The following is a 14554-nucleotide window of genomic DNA, read 5'->3' on the forward strand; positions in this document are numbered from 1 at the left end:
TAGTTTCTTTTTGCACCTGAGTATGCCCTCAATACAAACACTTCTTGTATCCCTATCTTAATGTAAGCTGAGCTCTCTTCAGGTGCACCACATCAGTGGTCTCAGAAGTTGATTCATCGTTTTCCTCTGCAAGATTGCTCATCCCCTTCTTTGCAGGTTCTGATGAGATAATTCTTGTGCTTGGCCACTGCCAGCTGGTTCATGGAGAGTGGTGCCTTTCATCTCTGTCAAGAGAGATGCCCTGCAACTTCCCTGCCCTGACTGTGCTTAAGGTGAGGTTTCCTGTATCCCTTCTGAGAACTTTTGTGTCCAAATTAGGGGCAACCCTTCCAGAACATGATGAGGATGAGCCCATTTTTCAATGAACCACACCTGTATTGGGTTCCTTTCCTTCAAATCAGTCCCAGATAAACTAGGCTTTTTAGAAACCCACTCGTGGTTCTGCTTATATTTAGGCACATCTAGAGTTAACTTTTTACTAGCTCATTATCGTTGTTGCCAATATTTTGGCTCAGTAACCTCCAGCCATCATGGTGAGACCAAACATGTTTAGCCCTGGATTGTTTGAAAATCAAATCGCAGTAAGATCTCCTGAAACCAGTAATAAATCTCCTCTCTTTCCTTTTGTACTGAGAAGCAACCAGAAGCCTGTCTTTTTTGTCGCCAGTGAACTCCTATGATTAAAGAGCTTAACTCTGCCAGAAAGTGTGGTGTCTTTCGCCAGAAAGTTGTGAAGAACATCAGAGTATGGCCCTAACAGGAATCTCTGAGAGACTGGGTCAATCTCCATCTTTGATTCTTAGCTGACTGAATGTGACGCCATTTCTTTTAGTCTCTGCTTGCTCTTGTATAGGTTGTTAGAAATGTCTTTAGGAATCAGCACCACTCAAGAGGCCTCTACTCCTGGGAAATGAATGGATTGGTGCTTCTCTTTTCTCTGAATCTTTCCAAGCACAGAAAGTGACCCCAGTTTGTTAGCTAATTACTTTATCTGCTAGAATCCTCCTGCCACACTCAAGAGTTGACTCTGGAGCCCTTATCCAAACCATACGATCCTGACCAAAGTGAAACCATTAGTAGCAGGAACCTTAGTTCTTAATTGTTCAAACTGAGATATATGCTTTCGAGAAAATTCAGAGATGCAAATGGCCCCATGTTCAGTCCATCTAAATTGCACGCTTCGCAATCAGCTCAAAAAGAATGATGATGTCCCATTTACTCCTCTTCCTGTTGAGCCATAGCTTCTATGTCTGAAAAGTGATCACCGGAGATGAATATGAAAGATGCTGTTGATACAGAGCTACAAAGTCAGTGACAGCCTGACAGGGCTATAAGTCATTGACTACTGACTAAAGTGACGAACTGTTTGTGATTGAGAGATTACAGATGGCCAGAGGGAGGAACTTTAGTGAGGTTATGGATCAACAAGGATCAGAGGTTCTTCATGATTCTGGGTATGGAAGAATGTAGGGCTCTGGATGACAGTATTCCCCTCAACATGAGTCAATAGCAGCTCTTTCCTTTTTCTTGGCTTCCTGAATTTCCCCACTGTTCCTCCCCTTATCCTCCACTTCTGTCACAGAGGATTGAGAATTCTTATCTTCTTTTTTTTTTAACTCCCTCTTCCTGCTGCGACTGTTTACGTTTCTCTTTGTGATGCTGCTTTTCTCCTTTCTCCCCCTGCCATGCTGCTGACCAAATTGACCTTCCTCATGACCCAGCTTAAGATTTGCATATCTAAGCTTTCCCTTCCCTGGTGTAGCTCCAATTGCGCTGCCTGTACCACTTCAAGTGGATTGTAGACTATTGCTGCGGGGTGTTGCTGCCTTCCTAGCGGATAATCTTACGGTACTTGATTCTGGTATGCCACCACTATGTTGACTGGTATTTGAAAAAAGTGACTGCTCATCTTCTTCCTTGTTTTTCAGTCAATGGAGCTTCATCAAAGCCATTTTCAGTTGATGAAGCTTCATCAAAGCTCCTTCTCCCTGTCTGAGCACATCCTAATTGAGAAGTCTTCACTGCCTTCCCCTTGTCCTTGCTGCAGGTTGGATCCTCCTCTTCATGTGGGGTCAAAGGTTTTAATTAAGTTTGGCCATCTGAATAGGGAAACTTCTAAATATCTTGATCTAATGTAGAAATTTTGATCAATCATCAGAATCAATTTTTAAATCATTTGACAGCCCAGAAAAAAACAGAATATTCTGGAGTTTTGTTAAAATATACCTATATGAAAGGGCAGAATTGCACATGCTATGGCCATTTCTTGACAAGTCGCAGAATTTTTTGGAGAAAGCTACTTGATGGGTAATTATTTGGCTGTTTGATCATGTTAATACATTGTTCAAAACAATGAAATGATGATGGTATTGAGTATATAACTTCCAAGAAATTGAAACATTTTAGATGCTGTTATGCTAGTCTATTATTTTTTGACATCTACGTGTCATTTCCTAGTTGGTTATGTTTTAAAATATGAAGTTTGTTTAAATTCATTGTGCTCAAATCATTGATCTGGTATTTGAATAGATATCTAAGGTGTTGCTAGATGAAGCATGACAATTGCCATTGTGTGGGGAGCCTTCTTGGTTGTCACTTGATGTGAAAGTTACAAGCAGCAGTTAACTTGGGTTGGCTTGGTGGAAAGTTGGTTATTTTTAAAAAAAAAATCAAATGCTGTTTACCCCGAATAACTTTGTAGAATCATCCTCTTTAAGCCATTGTTTCTGATGTTAGTGGAAAAGCAACAAACAATGTGGAATGGATCCAAGGGCAAAAGACACTAACTTTCCCTGAGGTTTGACAAAAAGGCAATGACCTCCCCTAAGGTTTCAAAAATTTGAGGGACCACCCTTGAAGTTTCAAAAATCCCATGGACCTCCCCTCAAGTTTGTGAAAAAGACACAAACCTCTTCTTGAATTTTGCAAAAAGACAAGTTTTTTAAAAAGATGTTAGTGTCTTTTAGGTAAACCTTAGGGGAGGTCTGGAATTTTTGAAACCTCAAGGGATTTGAAACCTCAAGGGAGATTTGCGTCATTTTTGAAACCTCAAGGGAGGTCTCTGTCTTTTTGTCAAACCTCAAGGGAGGTGAGTGTCTTTTGCCTTTCTTGTTAAGTTGATGGTCATGGTGAGTTGTGATATTTATGTCGAAGTTGTGGGCTTTAAAGTGGAAGATTGCTTACCCAGAGTTTGTTGCTATGATCTCTCTAGTTAGTACGCCAAAACGACTATATCTTGCCTGCTATGTAGTAAATAGTGAACTAGATGATAATTTGGTGATCAGCTTATGTTGAGTGTTCATGTTGGACAGGAAAAGGGTTGGTTGCAGCCTACTCTCCATTTTTTGTGTCAGTGATCACCCTTGAGCGAGAAAATTGTTGGAAAGTTTCAAATCTGTTTAGTCAACTTTCCTATTTTTTCTTAGAGAATCTCGACTGTAAATGTGTGAATATCCTAGAATATTTAGTTTCCTTAGAAGTTAGCATCTTTGGTTCTTTCCTTCTATCCTTCTGCTGCACATCTATTTATACAGGCCTGTACCTATGTTACGGTCAATGAGAATTATTTCCACAAGAAGCTATCTCATTCTAGATGGTATCAGAGCTAGGTCCGACTCTTGGCCTCGTCTAAACCCTAGTTTCCCTTGGCGGCTCCAATTTGACCCTAATCTTTATAGGGTTTCCTTCCTTGTTCAACTCTACCCTAATCTCTTTTGTTGCTGTAGCCATGGCTGAAACTTCAAACAAAGCTAAACCCGAAACCAAACCTGAAACCAGACCTACCCATTCTGAACCTTACTTTGACCAAATTACCAATATACGATTGAATGAGGCCAACTTCCTGTGGTGGTCACAATCTGTTAGGATGTATATTCGTGGAAGAGGGTAGATGGGGTACTTGACTAGTGAAGCTAAGGAGCCCGAGAAGACAGACCCATCTTATGCTATATGAGATGCTGAAAATTCCATGGTGATGGCATGGCTCATGAATGCTATGGATGAAGAGATTAGTGCTAATTACATGTGCTATTCTACTGCAAAGGAACTCTGGGACAATGTGAGTCAGATGTACTCTGACCTTGGGAATTACTCTCAGATTTATGAACTGCGGCAGAAGATCAGCAATACTTATCAAGGAGACTTCAATGTAACAAGGTCTTTCAATGTTATTAAGGGCCTATGGCAAGATCTGGATTTATTTAATGATTATGAATGGAAAAATCCTATTGATTGCAATCACAATAAGATGGTGGAGAATGCAAGAAATTTTAAATTCTTGGCTGGACTTAATGATGAGTTTGTTAAAGTAAGGGAAAGAATCCTAGGGTGTTAACCTCTACCCCCACTCGGGGAAGTATTTTCTGAAGTACGACGAGAAGATTGTTGAAGGAGTGTGATGATGAAGAAAAAGTGGATGAGACTCTGGAAAATTCTGCTCTACTTGCTGCCAATAATCCTGCTCCTCATGCTGTTGGTAACATAGATTTTGCTACTGTCAATATTTCTACACAATGGCCTTACTCTAATCAAAGGAGGTTGGAAGATAAGCCTCGAGTATGGTGTGATTATTGCAATAAGCCATGCCACACTCGAGAAAATTGCTGGAAACTCCATGGAAAGCAAGCAAATTGGAAGAGCAACAAATCTGGATCCTCTGGGAGCAATCATGCAATCCCTAAAGCCAATGAAGCTAATTTCCTAAGTGTTGAGTAGGTGGATCATCTTCTTCAACTGCTAAAATCTACTTTTGCCTCTGGTCTTCCTACTGGTTCATTGGCCCAAACAGGTGATAACTCTAGTGCCTACCCTTGTTGCTTAAATCTTACACCATGGATTATTGATTTTTGTGCATCTGATCACATGACCAGTACCTCACAATTGTTTCAATCTTATTCTCTTTGTTCTAGTAATAAAAATTTAGAATTGCAGATGGAAGTTTTTTCATCCATTGCTGGAATAGGTTCTGTCCAAATCTCTGAAAAAATAGAACTCAAATATGTCCTTCACGTCCCTAAACTTGCTTGTAATCTGCTGTCTGTTAGTAAACTCTTCACGGGATTCTAATTGTTGTGTCATTTTCTTTGATTCCTATTGTGAATTTTAGGACCAACTCTCGAGGAGGATGATTGGTAGTGTTAGGATGATTGATGGACTCTACTACTTCGATGAGACTTTATTCAACAATAAACAAGCTCATGGTTTGAATAGTAGTACTAGTTCTATTTCTGTACATGAACAAATAATGCTTTGGCATCTTAGACTAGGACATCCTAGTTTTCTCTATTTAAGACATTTCTTTCCTAGGTTATTTAAAAAAACTGGATTGCAATTCTCTTCATTGTGATGTTTGCCACATATCCAAAAGTCACCGAAGCACCTATCAATCAAAAGCTTTTCATTCTTCCAAACCTTTTTGTTTAATTCACAGTGATGTTTGGGGTCCCTAAAAAATCACTACTACTTCAGGTAAGAAATGATTTGTTACGTTTATTGATGATCATACACGTTTGTGTTGGGTGTACTTATCGAGTGACAAATCTGAGTTTGAAATTTTTTTTCAGGATTTTTATAATATGGTTGAAACCCAGTTCCAAACAAAAATTTGTATCTTTAGAACTGATAATGGTACTGAATATTTTAACAAATGTTTAGGAATGTTTCTTTCAACAAAGAATATTCAACATTAATGTACTTGTCGTGACACCCTACAACAAAATGGAATTGCTGAGAGAAAAAAATTGCTATTTGTTAGAGGTTGCATGGGCCCTAATGTTTTCAATGCAAGTTACTAACTGCTTGTTATCTCATTAATAGGATGCTTACTCGAGTGCTAAAATACATCACTCCCTTAGATTGCTTAAAAAAATTGTTTCCTACATGTCAGATAACATCAGACCTGCCACTAAAAGTGTTTGGATACATTGTTTTTCTAAAATATATCACTTCCTTGGTATCTTTGATCCAAGTTTGATCCTAGGGTAGAAAAATGTGTTTTCCTTGGAAATGCTCCTAATAAAAAAGGGTACAAATGTTTTAACCCTCTGACCAAAAAAATTCATATAAGTATGGATGTTTTTATTGAAAACCAGCCCTTTTTTGGCCATAACTATCTTCCAGGGGAGAAAAAGGAAACTGAAGAAGAGTTCTGGCAAGCCTCTAAGCCTCTTCCAAATGTTTTCCTTGACATTGACATCCACTCTTTAAAGGGTCAGGAAACAGATACTTTAACTGGTGAAAATAATGGAAATCCTAGTCTACCTATACTAGGCATATCTAATTCACAAACAGGGGGAAGAAGTAGTATCAAATATTCCTTCATCTGAGCTTCATGTTTATACGCGAAGAAGAAATTATCAGAATAATAGAGCTCTTTCTTCAAATCTAGAGCGAGGCCAATCATCATCACCTACACAAGTTGGTCCTCCTTCACATACTCCAGGTACTTTTTCTTCTCCAGATCCTTGTTTTGATAATTCTTCTGATCTTGACCTACCCATTGCCCTTAGGAAAGGAGTTATAGAACCTGTACCACACATCCTATTTCCAACCATCTATCATATCATAGACTCTCCTATTCTCATAACGCCTTCAAATGTTTCTCATCTGTTTATTCCAAGAACCAGTCAGGAAGCACTAGATCACCCGGAATGGAGATTCACTGTTCAAGAAGAGATGGATGCACTAATTGCTAATGACACTTAGGAAATTGGTGACCTACCGGAGGGGAGGAAGACTGTTGGCTGTAAATGGGTATTTACAGTAAAATGCAAGGCTGATGGGAGTATAGAAAGGTACAAAGCAAGACTTGTGGCGAAGGGGTTTACGCAAACATATGGAATTGAATACCGGGAAACATTTGCTCCTCTGGCCAAGATGAACTCAATCCCTATGTTGCTCTCTCTAGAAGCTCACTCTAACTGGTCCTTATATCAACTAGAAGTGAAGAATGCCTTCTAAAATGGAGACTTAGAGTAGGAAGTCTTTATGGATCTACCGCCTAGGATTTGAAGGGAAAGGTGGCAAAGGCAAGGTGTGCAGATTGAGGAAATCATTGTATGGACTCAAACAGTCTCTTAGAGCTTGGTTTGAACACTTTGGGAAGGTAGTAAAGAGTCATGGCTATAGCCAGGGTCAAGCCGATCATACTATGTTCTATAGACACACAAGTGAAGGTAAAATGGCTATCCTTATTGTCTATGTAGATGATATAATTTTGATAGGTGATGATAGCAATGAGCTAGAGAGGTTAAAGAAGATCCTTGCTCAGGAATTTGAGATCAAAGACTTAGGCAACTTGAAGCATTTTCTTGGTATGGAATTTGCAAGGTCAAAGAAAGGATTTTTTGTTTCCCAATGCAAGTATGTGCTTGATGTACTTGGAGAATTAGGTTTGCTAGGGTGTAAAGCAGCAGAAACTCCTATAGAGCCGAACATAAAACTCCAACCAGCTAAGGCTGAAGAAGTGATTAACAGAGAGCAATACCAAAGATTGGTAGGGAAACTCCTTTATCTCTCTCATACACGTTTTGACATAGCCTTTGCAACAAGCGTGGTAAGTCAATTTATGCATTCACCAGGACCCGAATATTTTGATGATGTGTACAGGATTCTAAGGTGTCTAAAAGGGACTCCAGGTAAAGGTTTGTTATTTGGAGGACGTGGGAATTTAGTGGTTGAAGTATACACTGATGCAGATTGGGCTGGAAGTATTACTAATAGAAGATCAACTTCTGGCTATTGCACCTTTGTTGGAGGAAACCTTGTAACATGGTGCAGCAAGAAACAAAATGTGGTGGTAAGGAGTAGTGCAGAGGCAGAATTTAGGGCTGTTGCTCATGGAATTTGTGAAGCACTATGGATCAAAAGGTTGCTGGAAGAATTAAAGATTTCTAATTCACTACCAATGAAACTGTATTGTGACAAAGCTGCAATAGCTATCGCTCACAATCCAGTTCTTCATGATAAAACTAAACATGTGGAGGTGGACAAGCATTTTATCAAGGAGAAAATAGATGAGAGAGTAATCTGTCTGCCATATATCTCGACAACTGAGCAAGTAGCAGACATACTGACAAAGGGACTGCCGAAGAAACAGTTTGAAAACTTCATTACCAAGCTGGCCATGGAAGATATCTTCAAGCCAGCTTGAGGGGGAGTGTTGGAAAGTTTCAAATCTGTTTAGTCAACTTTCCTTTTTTTTTTTTTTTTCTAAGAAAATCTCAGCTGTAAATGTGTGAATATCCTAGAATATTTAGTTTCCTTAGAAGTTAGCATCTTTGGTTCTTTCCTTCTTGGTTCTTTCCTTCTATTCTTCTGCTGTACATCTATTTATACAGACCTGTACCTACATTAAGATGATTGAGAATTATTTCTACAAGAAGCTATCTCATTCTAGAAAAATTAATGTCTCTTTTAATACAGCAATTAGTGGAAAATAGATTTTGATGAAGACTTGTAGCTGTTGTATGCTTTCCTGGGAACAGCAGTGATTATTATTATTAATATTTTTTATTTTCATCCAAAAGTCGAAGTGGCTTCCCATTCATGCCAGTATGGGGCCCTCTTATTTCTTCCCACCTCAACCCACATACCCTACCCCACCCCCCCGCGCCTGTGGAACCCAAACATTCTGGTTCTCGCAGCAAGGTCAGACCATTGTTTCCCCTTTTTCTCTATATTGTTGTTAATGCATTTTGTACCCAAATATGTTACATGTATGAAATAGTTTCCTGTGAACAAAGCTCATGGTTTGTTTCATTCTTGGAATTTTAATACATTGATCAATGTAATATAGCTGTATGTGTGACCATTTTATTGCTAGGGTATTCCCGAGCAAGCTGAAATTCCACCCACACCCCAAGCTCCTGCAAGTGGGCAGGTTGCAAATGCTCCAGTTCAGGATCCACAACCAGCAGTTCCTTCTACTGGGCCTAATGCAAACCCTCTGGATCTTTTTCCTCAGGTACGTAGTGCTTACTCTGATTATTGAATCTAGCTATAGAATTGAGTGATGGATCTTTTTATGTTCTGGATCAGGGCCTCCCAAGTATGGGTTCAAATGCTAGTGCAGGTACTTTGGATTTCCTTCGCAACAGTCAACAGGTATTTAGTATGAATTATCCTAAGACATTGGTTTCTTTCTCCAACCTGAAGTTTTGAGTTTTTATTTTTTGTTTTAGTTCCAAGCCTTTCGAGCTATGGTGCAAGCCAACCCCCAGATTTTGCAGGTAGATTTTTTTCTGCAGTATTCATTGTCATACTGTTGATTTTCAATGCTTGATTATTTCTTCAGGAACTCTTTATATTCTCTTTTTTTCATTTGCAGCCTATGCTTCAGGAACTAGGAAAGCAGAATCCACACTTGATGCGGCTTATTCAGGAGCATCAGGCTGACTTCCTACGGTTGATAAATGAACCTGTTGAAGGAGAGGGGTAAGTAGAATACATTGTGCTCTGCTTAATTAAGTGTTGGTTATTGGTCAGAATGTTGTATATTCTAATTTTCTTTTCAAATGTGGAACTAGGAACCTACTAGGGCAGCTGGCCTCGGGAATGCCACAGTCTGTAACAGTCACACCTGAGGAGCGTGAGGCCATAGAACGTGTAAGTTAGTTATTTCAATTCTAAATTTGATGGGATGTTTCTTTTTCTGTCATTTTCTTATTTTGCAGTCAATCATGTCAAACTTAACATCAGCATAGTAAACAGTTATTTGTGATTTCTTTAATTTTTTAATTATTTTTCATTTTATTTTATTTTATATTTGAACAGTGTGGTTGACGCTTGAACCTCTAGGGTGAATCACATGGGGTATCAATAGACCCTTGTTTGCTCCAAATTTGATTGTTTTTGGTTTTTAAAGTAGGAGATACTAGGCACATCCAGTTTTTAGATATGGACTCAACCACATTTAAGAATTATGGAGTTTTCCTCTCATGATTGAAGTATTGCACTGTGAAAATGTAATTCTCTCATCCTCCCCTCCCCCCCGTGATGATCCTAGTATGTTCTTTGCTGGGAAGTGAAAAAAATCATTATATTAGATGATTGAAACCTTGGTTGGACCCTTCGTTACAAACCTGTCATGTTGTCATCTGCAACATGTTATTAATTATTTCTTTATGGATTATGAATTGTGCTACTGGATATTTAAGGGGTTTCAGAACCAATAAAGTGCTTCTGGGGCTTCTATCTAAACTTCTAGAGGCCAAATCTGGTAGATGAACTACTGGTCCATTTCTGTTTTATTGTTGGTATTGGTAGAGCCTAAAAATCTCAGAAGAAAGTAGAATTATTCAAGTTTTGTGTTTAATCAGTTGTCTCATTGTATTGGAAAATGAATACTGAAATTTTGAAGAATGTTGTAGCAAAAAAGAAAGTTCGTGTGCCATCGATAATTGGAATGCTCCCCCATTTTCTGGCATCCCCCCCCCCCTTCATTTTTTGTTGTGATTTTTATGCTTTTATGCCCTGAGGCACACCTCATGCCCCGGCTGCATACTTCTGATTGGATTAAGTTTTTACTCAGTTAACTGGTAGAGCCAATTGATGCATCAAGTAATTTTTTAAATTTAGTTTTGGCTATCCACTGTTTGCAGCTAGAAGCAATGGGCTTTGATCGAGCCATAGTATTGGAGGTATTTTTTGCATGCAACAAGAACGAGGAGCTGGCTGCGAACTATCTTTTAGATCACATCCATGAGTATGAAGACTGATGTTGAGCTGTAACAACACCAACAACTACAACAGGAGCGTGGGCTTTTTCTTCCTATTCTCTCCTCTCTCTCTCTCTCTCTTCCCCTTTTAACCGGTCTTTCTCTAAGATTTTGGATGGATTCGGTTTTACCATTCAGAGAGTTTTATCCCAACTATTTGTAAGATCTGAAGAAAATGGAGTAGATTGTGTTAAGGTCAGATGTTCATATTCCCCTTCTCATGGCTGCACTCAATACCCATTTTCCTTTTGGAGGATCCATTACCATGATATAAAATTTGTGTAGGAATAAATTGCCTGTGTAGTTTTCTTGTTATTGCTCTCTCTCTCTCTCTCTCTCTCTCATGTGATGACAGCAAATTATAGTCCATTTTATGAAGCTGATTATTTGCATCTGTATTCATAATTGCGCTTTCATGCTAAGTCCTGGGCTCCCCACTTCTATTTTGGATGAAATTGGAAATATTGGATGTAATATGATTAGTGATAATTTTTATAGCTTTTGAAAAATTAATTTTTGGGAGTTTAGAAGTTATGAATTTTGAGCTTTTAAAAGTTAGAAGGTTTTTCTTAGTAAAATATTCAGTCTTTTAGGTGATTTTAAATATTACGAACTTATTAAAGTGTTCTTTATTGCTTTTAAAGTGACATGTCTATTTCAATTATTTTAAATATTTTTTATTTGTTAAATCTTTTATCAAATACTTGAGATTAGTTTTTTAGTTCTTTTGTTAGCTCCTATCACTTAAATTTTTTCTTCATTTATCTATTTAATTTTTTTTTTAAAAAAATTATAGGGTCCAACTTAAGCATTAATGGTAAGTTCCTAGCATTTTCCTTTCATTCTTTGTTTCTGTGTATTGTTTTGTTTTTTTTTATTGTTTTATTGTATTTTTTTTCGTAAGGCTTCTAAATAAATGTTATTCTTTTAATGTTCTAATATTAAGTGAATGGGTATTGTTCAATCTCTGAATGAGTACTGGGAGCTTTTTGAGCAACTTAACATTTCTTCCCTTGCGAATTTTGTTTGGACCATCTTATTTTTTAATTTGATCCATTTGTTCTTGATCTTTTCTCTTCTCCATCGAAGACAACCCTCTTGGTAATTTGGTCAATTTTTTTTTTCTTTTTTATGCAATATATAAAATGTATTTGGTTTTGTTTTTGTTTTTTAAAATTTGTACATGTAAAAGCATATACATTAGTTTTTTTATTTATAATAAATAATTTTTAAGGTTTTTATTTAAGGGTTAAAATAGTAAAAAGATATTCATATTTAGATTAAGGACAAACTATTCATGATTCAGGGGTTCATTTTAGTTTAAATTTAAGTTTTTATAGATTTAGATCTAGATTTAGCATTCATCGCTTAATGCTTAATTTTCTAAAATACTCCATGCATATGATTGTACCTAAAAGGGCTTTATCATGTTTAGAAGAGCAAGTTGAAACCTCATTTGGACCTTTTCCTCTTGTTACACCTATGACCTTTTTTTAGTAGTTCTATCATGAGGCAATTCTTCTCAAGTATCTCTTTGAATTGTCATTGGGATCTCCAATCTTAAATTGTTTTCACCTTTTCCATATCCATCCATATATGACATTGTTCAACACATGACCAAGAAATTTGATACTTCTTTAAGTTTTCTCTTTCTTCATATAAAGGTTATTATCTTTCATCTTGTCAAATGTTTTTTGTAGATGCTCCTCATATTCGTATAAAGTGGAATTATAAACAACAATGTCATTTAGGTAAACCATGACAAACATGACGAGGTAGTCATGAAATATTTGATTATTAACGTGTAGAAAGTGGCTGGTGCACTCGTCAACCTAAAGGACATCACCAAGAATTTATATGCTCCGTATTGTCACATGAGTAGCTTTTTGCTCATCACCATCTACTATCGTCACTTAATAGTAGTTTGACTACAAGTTTAGCGAAGTACTTAGCATGAGTTAGTTGATGTGACAAATTAGCGATTAGTGGAATAAGATAATTGCTGTGAATAATTAATTTGGTTAGTTCATGGTAGTTAAAACACATCCATATGCTCCCAACATGTTTTCTCTAAAACAATACTAGTGCTTCAAATGGTGCTTTGGAATGATGTACATAACGTGATTCCAATAACTCATCAAGTTACTTCCTTAAGCTCTACCAATTATGGGGATGCAATTCAGTATGATCCTCCAGCAGAAGGCTTCACCCTTGGTAACAACTCAATCTTTGATGACAATAAGAACTCACTTTTTCCCTACCTTTTCGTCCATCACCAACGTGGTAAGATATGTTTGCTTACCTTTTCTCAATCTGTTTTTGAGTTGCATGGTGGCTAAGAGTAACTTTTTGTCATCCCCCTTCTTCTCAGCAACTTACACCATGCAAAGGTGATATCCCATCAAACGAAAGGAAGCAACAAATGATCTATAGGCTATGAAATTTTCATGTTTTGCCCATTGTCAATGTTTCACTGTTACCTACTTGGCTACTACTAGAGTAGACTAAGCTGTGGAGTTAACCATTTTCAAGTGTCCTAAATTCTTTTCCAAGTTTAACTTGAGTATCTATGCTTCCCCCCATGAGACAAAGTTATGGTAGCCTCGGTAGCCACCAAAGCATGGGTGCTCTTTACATTAATTCACAGATTCAAAAACATTAACCTTTTCACTTGAATAAGTTTTGGTTCTTTCTTTTCCTTTCCAACATGTTAATAAGCACATCACACTTATACTTGGGTTCCCCCCTCATCCTTATTTTGTAGTTGTTTTCTCTCCATATTGGAAGCTTGTAAGGCATTAACGATGACTTCTGAGGGCAATTTACGACTTTATGAGGGCATTGATGTAAGAAGATGATGAAACTTTGAGGTACATCCTTTGCTATCAGATCCCCTACTTTTGGGTTTGCCTCTCTTGAAAGATTTTCTGTTGTTGCTACTCGAAATGCCATTCTCTTTGGACATGGTAGAACTCTTTCTAAGGTAGCTAGTCAAGTGTTTTGTGGTAGCTTGTGCAATAGGCTAGTCTTGAATTCTTTGTTTATGAAGTTCAGCCCTTGCCCATGGTTTCAATCCTTCTAGGAGATGGGAGAGCTTCTCTTCCTTTAACATCTCCAGAATATCCAACATCAAAGAAGAGAATTGTTTCATAACTCCTTAACTGTACTAGTGTGCTTACGATCTCATAGCTTATACAAGCATTGTGTTTAATATTTTAAAAAATAATTGGGCCTTGTGCTCTCTTTCAAGTCTGCCCAATTATTAATTACACTTCGTCCTTTTGAATCTTAGTATACTTGGCACCTTTATTCTTCCATACTCTTACCACTGTAAAGTTGGAATTTTTTATAGCATGAACATTAGGTGAATTTTAAGGTAAGCTCATCCATTTGGATTTATAAAACTTCTACTCTAGCATGGAAGTCCTTTGGAAATTTCACAATGAAACCATGTGGATTTTTCTATTATCTCTCCAATACACCAACACGGTCAACAAGTTTGGCCATCTCCATAGCCACATTGTTGGTTGTCTCAACTTCCGCCTCTAGTGCATCAATTCTCTCAGTATTGTTGTGTGGTATGCTTTCCTTACGGATGATTCACTCAATCCTGCAATGTCTATGCAACCAAATAATGAAGCAATTAACCGAACTTTGATACTATGACAAGATGAACACTTCACACCTTGTGAAGGGTTGTGCAACACTAGCTATAACATTCTTACTTAACTAGTTAGGCAAAAGTATATTGCGATATCACAACATAAATAAATTCACAACCATTGTATATAAAGTTAAGATGGAGTAGTAAACGGGCAAGAATTAAACATGAGTGACAC

At 37.5% G+C, this 14554-nt stretch overlaps 1 protein-coding gene across 6 annotated transcripts in view; it reads left to right on the forward strand.

Moving 5' to 3' along the window:
* LOC131157273 (ubiquitin receptor RAD23c-like) overlaps positions 1-11007 on the forward strand; it is a 72961-nt gene extending 61954 nt beyond the window's left edge. For all 6 annotated transcript variants that reach the window (XM_058111293.1, XM_058111285.1, XM_058111321.1 and 3 more), the window contains 6 exons: positions 8822-8962; positions 9037-9102; positions 9180-9227; positions 9326-9432; positions 9525-9603; positions 10599-11007. In XM_058111293.1, the coding sequence (XP_057967276.1) occupies positions 8822-8962; positions 9037-9102; positions 9180-9227; positions 9326-9432; positions 9525-9603; positions 10599-10715 (558 nt within the window). In that variant the 3' untranslated portion in view covers positions 10716-11007. The remainder of the gene's footprint in view (positions 1-8821; positions 8963-9036; positions 9103-9179; positions 9228-9325; positions 9433-9524; positions 9604-10598) is intronic.
* Positions 11008-14554: the final 3547 nt, after the last annotated feature.

This window comes from Malania oleifera, chromosome 1 (genome assembly GCF_029873635.1).
Source record: "Malania oleifera isolate guangnan ecotype guangnan chromosome 1, ASM2987363v1, whole genome shotgun sequence".
Taxonomy (NCBI): Eukaryota; Viridiplantae; Streptophyta; class Magnoliopsida; order Santalales; family Ximeniaceae; genus Malania; species Malania oleifera.